At 39.9% G+C, this 12,844-nt stretch overlaps 1 protein-coding gene across 1 annotated transcript in view; it reads right to left on the bottom strand.

Annotated features, from left to right (window-relative positions):
• LOC128657226 (oocyte zinc finger protein XlCOF6.1-like) overlaps positions 1–12,844 on the bottom strand; it is a 126,672-nt gene that overhangs the window by 11,141 nt on the left and 102,687 nt on the right. Inside the window, exon 4 of the mRNA XM_053711491.1 lies at positions 9,766–9,870. Within this exon, the coding sequence (XP_053567466.1) occupies positions 9,766–9,870 (105 nt within the window). The remainder of the gene's footprint in view (positions 1–9,765; positions 9,871–12,844) is intronic.

The raw sequence follows: 12,844 nt of genomic DNA, 5'->3' as shown, positions 1-12,844 counted from the left end.
AGTAAACAGTCAAATCTGAGGTAGCATGTGTCCCAAAAAGTAAAGACTGCACTTACCTCTGTGCTGGGCGACAGCATGAGAAGTCTCACAGGATCAAGAGGTCTTCTCCCTCCTGCAGCTCTGTGGACACAAAGGGCCTTAGTTACTATCTGCCAAGACCATCAATCCAGAAGGGTAGCACTAGTATGGGAGGCACAGTGAGGGTAGAACCCCACCAGTTCCCATTGCCTTAAAGCCACCTGTAGCTCTACTCTAGAGGCTGACAAGGAATACAGCTACACCCTTAGAAAAATAGAACACTTTGGCACCATTTTTAAATAATAAACTCTTGATTGAAGAATCTAAACTAACACCTCACTTTACCTCTTCCTATCACTAACACAGGCAAAGAGAATGACTGGAGTGGGAGGGAAGGGAGGAGCTATATATACAGCTCTGCTGTGGTGCTCTTTGCCTCCTCCTGCTGACCAGGAGGTGATATCCCACGAGGATGAAATCCGTGGACTCATCGTATCTTGTAAAAGAAAATCAAATCCAACAGACTTAACCTCAGAAACCTTAGTATCCTGAACCCCTAAATTTTAAAATAGAACAACAATGGTCAAGCTTAAACCGAAAAGAGGATGACTCTTTCTTAATTAGAAACTGACCCCTGATAAACTGAAAATACCTCACCCTCAGAGAATTCAGAAGTACCGTGTTCCGAAACATTTAGATCTGGCAACAATTCAGATACAGTAGAGAACATTTTTTAATCCTGCAGCAAAATCTGTACAGAGGGAGAACAGATACCCTTAGAAGCAAGGTCAGCTTTGGTCTGATAAGAATCATAGAAATGATCCATACAAGATTTGCAAAGCTGAGCAGAGGGTATCATATCAACATGCTTGCAACATGGACACTTAAAGGGCCATGATACCCAAAAGCTGACTAGAAAATATCACCTGAACATCTCTATGTAAAAAGGAAAGATATTTTACCTCAAAAATTCCTCAGTAGTCACATCCCATTGTAAATTACTTCTAAGCAGCAAATCAGTATTTCTGTCCCGGGACAGCTAAGGGAGGGAGCTTACGTGCACACTCATCTTATTTCCCTATTCAGTTTACTATGAAATCTCATGAGAGTTAAGTCAAATCTCATGAGATCACAGTAAAAGAGTTCATGACCTCAGCACTGCTGATGCTGATTGGTTGCTGTTCATTTCTTCATTTTTTTTACCTGCAACTGAGTATAACTTTTAACACAGAACTTACTCTCCTGAGTTGAGGAAGATGTGAGGTAAAATATCTTCCTTTTTTACATAGAGATGCTCAGGTGATATTTTCCTGTCAGATTTTTACAGTTATACTGCATCAGTTTCAAGTGATTTAGCATATGAGTATTATGTCCCTTTAAGGGACAGTCTACAATAGAATTTTTATTGTTTTAAAAGATAATCCCTTTATTACCCATTCCCCAGTTTTGCACAACCAACAGTTATATCAATAAACTTTTTACCTCTTTGATTACCTTGTATCTAAGCATCTTCTGACAGCCCCCTATACAATAACTTTGTATTTAATATCTATTAATTTGCATTAAGTACTGTGTTGTGCTAACTTTTAAATAAGTCCCCGGGCGTGAACACTATCACATAGATTACGAGTTTTGCGTTAGAGGCTATGCGGTGCTAACGAGCAGTTTATGCTCACAGCTCACCTACAGACAGCGCTGGTATTACGGGTGTTAGTTGCAAAAAAGTGAGTGGAGAGCAAAATTTTGCTCCACATCTCACCTCAATACCAGCGCTGCTTACGTTAGAGGTGAGCTGGCTAAACGTGCTTGTGCACAATTTCCCCATAGGAATCAATGGGGGAGAGCCGGCTGAAAAAAACACCTGCAAAAAAGCAGCGTAAAGCTCCTAACGCAGCCCCATTGATTCCTATGGGGAAATACATTTTATGTATATACCTAAGACCCTAACATGAACCCCCGAGTCTAAACACCCCTAATCTTACACTTATTAACCCCTAATCTGCCATCCCCGACATCGCCGCCACCAGCATTATATTATTATTGTATTTAATTTAGGTAATTAATTTAATTATAGTGTAGTGTTAGGTGTAATTGTAACTTAGGTTAGTTTTTATTTTACAGGTACTTTTGTATTTATTTTAACTAGGTAGTTATTAAATTGTTAATAACTATTTAATAACTATTGTACCTAGTTAAAATAAATACAAAGTTGCCTGTAAAATAAAAATAAACCCTAAACTAGCTACAATGTAACTATTAGTTATATTGTAGCTATTTTAGGGTTTATTTTATAGGTAAGTATTTAGTTTTAAATAGGAATAATTTAGTTAATTGTAGTAATTTTATTTAGATTTCTTTTAATTATATTTAAGTTAGTGGGGGTTAGACTTAGGTTTAGGGGTTAATACATTTAATATAGTGGCGGCGATGTTGGGGGTGGCAGATTAGGGGTTAATAAATGTAGGTAGGTGTTAGCGATGTTAGGGACGGCAGATTAGGGGTTAATAATTTTTAACTAATGTTTGCGATGCAGGAGTGCAGCGGTTTAGGGGTTAATATGTTTATTATAGTGGCAGCGATGTCCGGTTCAGCAGATTAGGGGTTAAAAACAGAATTTATGTTTACCTGATAAATTACTTTCTCCAACGGTGTGTCCGGTCCACGGCGTCATCCTTACTTGTGGGATATTCTCTTCCCCAACAGGAAATGGCAAAGAGCCCAGCAAAGCTGGTCACATGATCCCTCCTAGGCTCCGCCTACCCCAGTCATTCGACCGACGTTAAGGAGGAATATTTGCATAGGAGAAACCATATGGTACCGTGGTGACTGTAGTTAAAGAAAATAAATTATCAGACCTGATTAAAAAAACCAGGGCGGGCCGTGGACCGGACACACCGTTGGAGAAAGTAATTTATCAGGTAAACATAAATTCTGTTTTCTCCAACATAGGTGTGTCCGGTCCACGGCGTCATCCTTACTTGTGGGAACCAATACCAAAGCTTTAGGACACGGATGAAGGGAGGGAGCAAATCAGGTCACCTAAATGGAAGGCACCACGGCTTGCAAAACCTTTCTCCCAAAAATAGCCTCAGAAGAAGCAAAAGTATCAAACTTGTAAAATTTGGTAAAAGTGTGCAGTGAAGACCAAGTCGCTGCCCTACATATCTGATCAACAGAAGCCTCGTTCTTGAAGGCCCATGTGGAAGCCACAGCCCTAGTGGAATGAGCCGTGATTCTTTCGGGAGGCTGCCGTCCGGCAGTCTCGTAAGCCAATCTGATGATGCTTTTAATCCAAAAAGAGAGAGAGGTAGAAGTTGCTTTTTGACCTCTCCTTTTACCAGAATAAACAACAAACAAGGAAGATGTTTGTCTAAAATCCTTTGTAGCATCTAAATAGAATTTTAGAGCGCGAACAACATCCAAATTGTGCAACAAACGTTCCTTCTTTGAAACTGGTTTCGGACACAGAGAAGGTACGATAATCTCCTGGTTAATGTTTTTGTTAGAAACAACTTTTGGAAGAAAACCAGGTTTAGTACGTAAAACCACCTTATCTGCATGGAACACCAGATAAGGAGGAGAACACTGCAGAGCAGATAATTCTGAAACTCTTCTAGCAGAAGAAATTGCAACTAAAAACAAAACTTTCCAAGATAATAACTTAATATCAACGGAATGTAAGGGTTCAAACGGAACCCCCTGAAGAACTGAAAGAACTAAGTTGAGACTCCAAGGAGGAGTCAAAGGTTTGTAAACAGGCTTAATTCTAACCAGAGCCTGAACAAAGGCTTGAACATCTGGCACAGCTGCCAGCTTTTTGTGAAGTAACACAGACAAGGCAGAAATCTGTCCCTTCAGGGAACTAGCAGATAATCCTTTTTCCAATCCTTCTTGAAGGAAGGATAGAATCTTAGGAATCTTAACCTTGTCCCAAGGGAATCCTTTAGATTCACACCAACAGATATATTTTTTCCAAATTTTGTGGTAAATCTTTCTAGTTACAGGCTTTCTGGCCTGAACAAGAGTATCGATAACAGAATCTGAGAACCCTCGCTTCGATAAGATCAAGCGTTCAATCTCCAAGCAGTCAGCTGGAGTGAAACCAGATTCGGATGTTCGAACGGACCCTGAACAAGAAGGTCTCGTCTCAAAGGTAGCTTCCAAGGTGGAGCCGATGACATATTCACCAGATCTGCATACCAAGTCCTGCGTGGCCACGCAGGAGCTATCAAGATCACCGACGCCCTCTCCTGATTGATCCTGGCTACCAGCCTGGGGATGAGAGGAAACGGCGGGAACACATAAGCTAGTTTGAAGGTCCAAGGTGCTACTAGTGCATCCACTAGAGCCGCCTTGGGATCCCTGGATCTGGACCCGTAGCAAGGAACTTTGAAGTTCTGACGAGAGGCCATCAGATCCATGTCTGGAATGCCCCACAGCTGAGTGACTTGGGCAAAGATTTCCGGATGGAGTTCCCACTCCCCCGGATGCAATGTCTGACGACTCAGAAAATCCGCTTCCCAATTTTCCACTCCTGGGATGTGGATAGCAGACAGGTGGCAGGAGTGAGACTCCGCCCATAGAATGATTTTGGTCACTTCTTCCATCGCTAGGGAACTCCTTGTTCCCCCCTGATGGTTGATGTATGCAACCGTTGTCATGTTGTCTGATTGAAACCGTATGAACTTGGCCCTCGCTAGCTGAGGCCAAGCCTTGAGAGCATTGAATATCGCTCTCAGTTCCAGAATATTTATCGGTAGAAGAGATTCTTCCCGAGACCAAAGACCCTGAGCTTTCAGGGATCCCCAGACCGCGCCCCAGCCCATCAGACTGGCGTCGGTCGTGACGATGACCCACTCCGGTCTGCGGAATGTCATCCCTTGTGACAGGTTGTCCAGGGACAGCCACCAACGGAGTGAGTCTCTGGTCCTCTGATTTACTTGTATCTTCGGAGACAAGTCTGTATAGTCCCCATTCCACTGACTGAGCATGCACAGTTGTAATGGTCTTAGATGAATGCGCGCAAAAGGAACTATGTCCATTGCCGCTACCATCAAACCGATCACTTCCATGCACTGCGCTATGGAAGGAAGAGGAACGGAATGAAGTATCCGACAAGAGTCTAGAAGTTTTGTTTTTCTGGCCTCTGTCAGAAAAATCCTCATTTCTAAGGAGTCTATTATTGTTCCCAAGAAGGGAACCCTTGTTGACGGAGATAGAGAACTCTTTTCCACGTTCACTTTCCATCCGTGAGATCTGAGAAAGGCCAGGACAATGTCCGTGTGAGCCTTTGCTTGAGGAAGGGACGACGCTTGAATCAGAATGTCGTCCAAGTAAGGTACTACAGCAATGCCCCTTGGTCTTAGCACAGCTAGAAGGGACCCTAGTACCTTTGTGAAAATCCTTGGAGCAGTGGCTAATCCGAAAGGAAGCGCCACGAACTGGTAATGCTTGTCCAGGAATGCGAACCTTAGGAACCGATGATGTTCCTTGTGGATAGGAATATGTAGATACGCATCCTTTAAATCCACTGTGGTCATGAATTGACCTTCCTGGATGGAAGGAAGAATAGTTCGAATGGTTTCCATCTTGAACGATGGAACCTTGAGAAACTTGTTTAAGATCTTGAGATCTAAGATTGGTCTGAACGTTCCCTCTTTTTTGGGAACTATGAACAGATTGGAGTAGAACCCCATCCCTTGTTCTCTTAATGGAACAGGATGAATCACTCCCATTTTTAACAGGTCTTCTACACAATGTAAGAATGCCTGTCTTTTTATGTGGTCTGAAGACAACTGAGACCTGTGGAACCTCCCCCTTGGGGGAAGCCCCTTGAATTACAGAAGATAACCTTGGGAGACTATTTCTAGCGCCCAAGGATCCAGAACATCTCTTGCCCAAGCCTGAGCGAAGAGAGAGAGTCTGCCCCCCACCAGATCCGGTCCCGGATCGGGGGCCAACATTTCATGCTGTCTTGGTAGCAGTGGCAGGTTTCTTGGCCTGCTTTCCCTTGTTCCAGCCTTGCATTGGTCTCCAAGCTGGCTTGGCTTGAGAAGTATTACCCTCTTGCTTAGAGGACGTAGCACTTTGGGCTGGTCCATTTCTACGAAAGGGACGAAAATTAGGTTTATTTTTTGCCTTGAAAGGCCGATCCTGAGGAAGGGCGTGGCCCTTACCCCCAGTGATATCAGAGATAATCTCTTTCAAGTCAGGGCCAAACAGCGTTTTCCCCTTGAAAGGAATGTTAAGTAGCTTGTTCTTGGAAGACGCATCAGCTGACCAAGATTTCAACCAAAGCGCTCTGCGCGCCACAATAGCAAACCCAGAATTCTTAGCCGCTAACCTAGCCAATTGCAAAGTGGCGTCTAGGGTGAAAGAATTAGCCAATTTGAGAGCATTGATTCTGTCCATAATCTCCTCATAAGGAGGAGAATCACTATCGACCGCCTTTATCAGCTCATCGAACCAGAAACATGCGGCTGTAGCTACAGGGACAATGCATGAAATTGGTTGTAGAAGGTAACCCTGCTGAACAAACATCTTTTTAAGTAAACCTTCTAATTTTTTATCCATAGGATCTTTGAAAGCACAACTATCCTCTATGGGTATAGTGGTGCGTTTGTTTAAAGTGGAAACCGCTCCCTCGACCTTGGGGACTGTCTGCCATAAGTCCTTTCTGGGGTCGACCATAGGAAACAATTTTTTAAATATGGGGGGAGGGACGAAAGGAATACCGGGCCTTTCCCATTCTTTATTAACAATGTCCGCCACCCGCTTGGGGATAGGAAAAGCTTCTGGGAGCCCCGGGACCTCTAGGAACTTGTCCATTTTACATAGTTTCTCTGGGATGACCAACTTGTCACAATCATCCAGAGTGGATAATACCTCCTTAAGCAGAATGCGGAGATGTTCCAACTTAAATTTAAACGTAATCACATCAGGTTCAGCTTGTTGAGAAATGTTCCCTGAATCAGTAATTTCTCCCTCAGACAAAACCTCCCTGGCCCCATCAGACTGGGTTAGGGGCCCTTCAGAACCATTATTATCAGCGTCGTCATGCTCTTCAGTATCTAAAACAGAGCAGTCGCGCTTACGCTGATAAGTGTTCATTTTGGCTAAAATGTTTTTGACAGAATTATCCATTACAGCCGTTAATTGTTGCATAGTAAGGAGTATTGGCGCGCTAGATGTACTAGGGGCCTCCTGAGTGGGCAAGACTCATGTAGACGAAGGAGGGAATGATGCAGTACCATGCTTACTCCCCTCACTTGAGGAATCATCTTGGGCATCATTGTCATTGTCACATAAATCACATTTATTTAAATGAATGGGAATTCTGGCTTCCCCACATTCAGAACACAGTCTATCTGGTAGTTCAGACATGTTAAACAGGCATAAACTTGATAACAAAGTACAAAAAACGTTTTAAAATAAAACCGTTACTGTCACTTTAAATTTTAAACTGAACACACTTTATTACTGCAATTGCGAAAAAACATGAAGGAATTGTTCAAATTTTCACCACAGTGTCTTAAAGCCTTAAAAGTATTGCACACCAAATTTGGAAGCTTTAACCCTTAAAATAACGGAACCGGAGCCGTTTTTAACTTTAACCCCTTTACAGTCCCTGGTATCTGCTTTGCTGAGACCCAACCAAGCCCAAAGGGGAATACGATACCAAATGACGCCTTCAGAAAGTCTTTTCTAAGTATCAGAGCTCCTCTCACATGCGACTGCATGTCATGCCTCTCAAAAACAAGTGCGCAACACCGGCGCGAAAATGAGGCTCTGCCTATGATTTGGGAAAGCCCCTAAAGAATAAGGTGTCTAAAACAGTGCCTGCCGATATTAATATATCAAAATACCCAGAATAAATGATTCCTCAAGGCTAAATATGTGTTAATAATGAATCGATTTAGCCCAGAAAAAGTCTACAGTCTTAATAAGCCCTTGTGAAGCCCTTATTTACGATCTTAATAAACATGGCTTACCGGATCCCATAGGGAAAATGACAGCTTCCAGCATTACATCGTCTTGTTAGAATGTGTCATACCTCAAGCAGCAAGAGACTGCTCACTGTTCCCCCAACTGAAGTTAATTGCTCTCAACAGTCCTGTGTGGAACAGCCATGGATTTTAGTGACGGTTGCTAAAATCATTTTCCTCATACAAACAGAAATCTTCATCTCTTTTCTGTTTCTGAGTAAATAGTACATACCAGCACTATTTCAAAATAACAAACTCTTGATTGAATAATAAAAACTACAGTTAAACACTAAAAAACTCTAAGCCATCTCCGTGGAGATGTTGCCTGTACAACGGCAAAGAGAATGACTGGGGTAGGCGGAGCCTAGGAGGGATCATGTGACCAGCTTTGCTGGGCTCTTTGCCATTTCCTGTTGGGGAAGAGAATATCCCACAAGTAAGGATGACGCCGTGGACCGGACACACCTATGTTGGAGAAATATTTGTTATAGTGTTTGCGATATGGGAGGGCCTCGGTTTAGGGGTTAATAGGTAGTTTATGAGTGTTAGTGTACTTTTTAGCACTTTAGTTAAGAGTTTTAAACTACGGCGTTGTAGTGTAAAACTCTTAACTACTGACTTTAAAATACCACTCTTGACATGAGAGGGTGTACCGCTCACTTTTTGTCAGACTCATAATACCGGCGCTATGCAAGTCCCATTGAAAATATAGGATACGCAATTGACGTAAGTGGATTTGCGGTATTTCCGAGTCTGACCAAAAAAGTGAGCGGTACACCTGTACCTGCAAGACTCGTAATACCAGCGGGCGTTAAAAAGCAGCGTTGGGACCTCTCAATGCTGCTTTTTAACCCTAACGCAAGACTCGTAATCTAGGTGAATGTTATCTATATAGCTCACATGAACTAACAGTCTCCTGTTGTGAAAAACAAATACAAAAGCATGTGATTAAGAGGCTGTCAATAGAGCCTTTGAAACAGAAATTTAGAGGTTTAAATGTTATAAAGTATTAATCTAACAATGTTGGTTGTGCAAATCTGGGGAATGGGTAGTAAAGGCATTATCTATCTTTTTAAACAAGAACATTTTTTTGTGTGTAGACTGTCCATTTAAAATTATTATGTTCAGTGGATCTAGTATCTGAGGCACTAACTTTTTCAGTAATGGGGACAGTTTCAGTATGCTCCATAATGAAGTAACAGGCCTAACCACAGAAAAAAAAATATGGAAAACAAATCAATAATTGAAGCATAATAATCATGAATGTAAATAAAGAAAGGAAAAAACTTAAATCATATATCTCAGAAGAAGCTCTTGGGAGAAATGTTTAAGAAGATATATAATAATTTTATTACCCATTCCCCAGTTTTGCATAACCAACAGTGTTCTAGTAATACACCTTTAACCTCTGTGATTACCTTGTATATAAGCCTCTCCAGAATGCCCCCTTATCTCAGTTCTTTTGACAGACATTCAATTTAGCCAATCAATTCTGTATCATGAATAACTCCACAGGAATGAGCACAATGTAATCTAAATGATACACATGAAATAGCAGTGTCTAACTGTGAAAAAAAAATGTAAAATTCAGTGATAAGAGGTGACCTTCAAAGGATTAGAAATTAGCATATGAGAATACCTAGGTTTAGCTTTCAACAAAGAATAACAAGAGAACAAAGCAAATTTCATGATAAATGTAAATTGGAAGGTTTTTTTTAAAAATTGCATGCCCTATTTGAATCATGAAATTTACGCTAATCACCTGTAGCCGTATTTATAGGAACTTTATCCTCCTCAGCCTTCACTTGATCACAAAAATACAGATCTTCTGTAATTTCAGCTTTCAATGTATCAGCATTTTCTTTGTCTGCACAAATAAATCAGATTCAGTTTTTAGATCACATGATATAGTTTTATAACTTTACCATAAAACACCAAAATGGAGTAGATTATAAGTGGAATGTAAACATTAGCACGACCACAATAGTTCAATATTGCGGCTGCGTTACCTATCTCTTATAATACAAGTTGAAAGTAAACATGAATGAGCAAGTGCAATCGCATTTTACACTTGTATGGTTAGCGTGACTGAAGCCCTTGCGTAAACGCTAGGGAGTTAAAAAAAGAAATGCACCAAACACAACATAAATTAAGATAAACAGTTACACTCATATATACACAATCCAACTTTTTTGTTAATATTTATGTGAATATTTTTTTAGTAAAGGACCAGTAAACACAGCAGGTTTGCATAATCAACAAATGCAAGATAACAAGACAATGCAACAGCACTTAGTCTGAACTTCAAATGAGTAGTAGATTTTTTTCTGACAATTTTAAAACTTATGTCTATTTCCACTCCCCCTGTACCATGTGACAGCCATCAGCCAATAACAAATGCATACATGTACCATGTGACAGCCACCAGCCACTCACAAATGCATATATACGTTTATTCTGTGAATTCTTGCACATGTTCAGTAGGAGCTAGTGAATCATAAAGTTTAAATATAAAAAGACTGTGCACATTTTGTTAATGGAAGTAAATTGGAAAGTTGTTTAAAATTACATGCTCTATCTGAATAATGAAAGTTTAATTTTGACTTAAGTGTCCATTTAAAAGGGTTCAAAGGTATATAGTATAGTATATGACAAGGTGTCTCAATGAAAATGGCTATTATGTAAATATGTGTATATATAAATGTCTAAATATGTGTATGTATATATATATATATATATATATATATATATATATATATACACACACACACACACACACGTGTGTGTGTATTAATGTGTATACATGTATATACATATACACACATATAAATAAATATACATACAGTACTGTGCAAAAGTCTTAGGTCACCATTAGATTTTTTTGTATTAGCCAAGTTTTAATGACCATTGATATTTATTTTAAGGCCTCTTTATTAAGATAAAAACAGAAAATAAAGGATATAAGTACACAAAATATAAAAAACCCCGCAATTTTCAGAACAAAATGGCTTCTTCAGGCAAAAGTCAGTATTTAGTGTCACCTCGCTTGGCACTAATCAAATCTTGAACTCTTTTTGGGAGAATGTCCTGAAATTTTCTGAAGTAATCATCTAGTATATTATACCAGGCTTCTTTCAGCACTTTCCAGAATTCTTCTTTAGATTTAGGTTGTCTTTTATTTCTTTCTCTGCCCAGGTGATCCCTTACTGCCTTTATAATATTCAGGTCTGGAATCAGAGGCCAGTTCATGACTGTCATCTGAGTGTTTTATCAGCAGTTTTTCTCTTCAAATATGATTTGACTGCACTAGCAGTGTGCTTGGGATCGTTATCATGCTGAAAAATAAACCTATTCCCAATCAGGCACTTTCCAGAAGGAATAGCATGATAAATTAATACCAGGCTATACTTTTTAGCATATGATATGCAGCCTCAAAAAACTTTTAAAGAGACCTTTATTTCTTTAGCTGGGTCCACAGGAATAAAACAACAATGTTTCAGGCCTGCAATAGGCCCTTAGCCATGTTATCTTAAGCCGTGTTCGGCAAACGCGGAGACCCAGCGCCAGTTAAATCCCCTAAGTGATGATGTTGCGCTGGGAAACGTCATGGTTTTGGGAGCGTTAAGAAAACACTCCCAAGCCGCGTCACAGGGAGCTGAGATGCTCAGACGCTTGCTCTTTTTACGCTCAGCGTTACCAGCAAGCTGGAAGCGCTGGAACTGACGTCATCTGAGCGTTCAGCGAACGCCCAGCACCTCGCTTGGAAGCCTTCCCCGAACGCTCCAAGCGAGGCTGAGCTCGCTAGAGACGCTTGCCGAACGCGGCTCATATCACACACAGGTTTGTTTTATACCTGCATTAGTCACAGGCTGTACTATAGTGCCATCATATGGTCACATATCAGTATATTAATATTAGCCTGTGTATACATAAGTCTAAAAACACAAGATTAAAACTTACAAAACACAATAAAACCCAATTGTGTATAATAAAAAAAAATGAAATTATTGCACAACATTACTAAATAGCAGATACAACAAAAGTAGTTATAAAAATAGAGACTAATAAAGATCTTTGTTTAACCCCTTTGGTGCCAGGGAATTTAACCCCTTAAGGACAAGACCATTTTTCAATTTCTTACCCTTAAGGACCAGGGCTATTTTTACATTTCTGTTGTGTTTGTGTTAAGCTGTAATTTTCCTCTTACTCATTTACTGTACCCACATATTATATACTGATTTTCTCGCTATTAAATGGACTTTCTAAAGATACCATTATTTTTATCATATCTTATAATTTACTATAGAATTTTTTTTATAATATATGATTAAAAAATTGAACCCCCCCACACTTTTTCTAACTTTGACCCCCAAAATCTGTTACACATCTACAACCACCAAAAAAATAACCATGCTAAATAGTTTCTAAATTTTTTCCTGAGTTTAGAAATACCTAATGTTTAGATGTTCTTTGCTTTTTATGCAAGTTATAGGGCAATAAGTACAAGTAGCACTTTGCTATTTCCAAACCATTTTCTTTTTAAATTTGCATAAGTGACACTAACACTGACATCTGTCAGGAATCCCTGAATAACCCTTCACATGTATATTTTTTTTTTAGTAGACACCCCAAAGTATTGATCTAGGCCCTTTTTGTTATATTTCATGTCACCATTTCACTGCAAAAGCGATCACTTAATAAAAAAAAACAACATTTTTTTTACCAACTTTTCCACAAACTTTAGGTTTCTCACTTAAAGGGACATGCCACCCACATTTTTTCTTTTATGATTTAGAAAGAGAATGCAATTTTAAACATCTTTCTAATTTACTTATATTATC

This window comes from Bombina bombina, chromosome 4 (genome assembly GCF_027579735.1).
Source record: "Bombina bombina isolate aBomBom1 chromosome 4, aBomBom1.pri, whole genome shotgun sequence".
NCBI classification, from domain to species: domain Eukaryota; kingdom Metazoa; phylum Chordata; class Amphibia; order Anura; family Bombinatoridae; genus Bombina; species Bombina bombina.
Note: the sequence above shows the minus strand (reverse complement) of the source record. Positions and strands in the feature narration are given on the sequence as shown.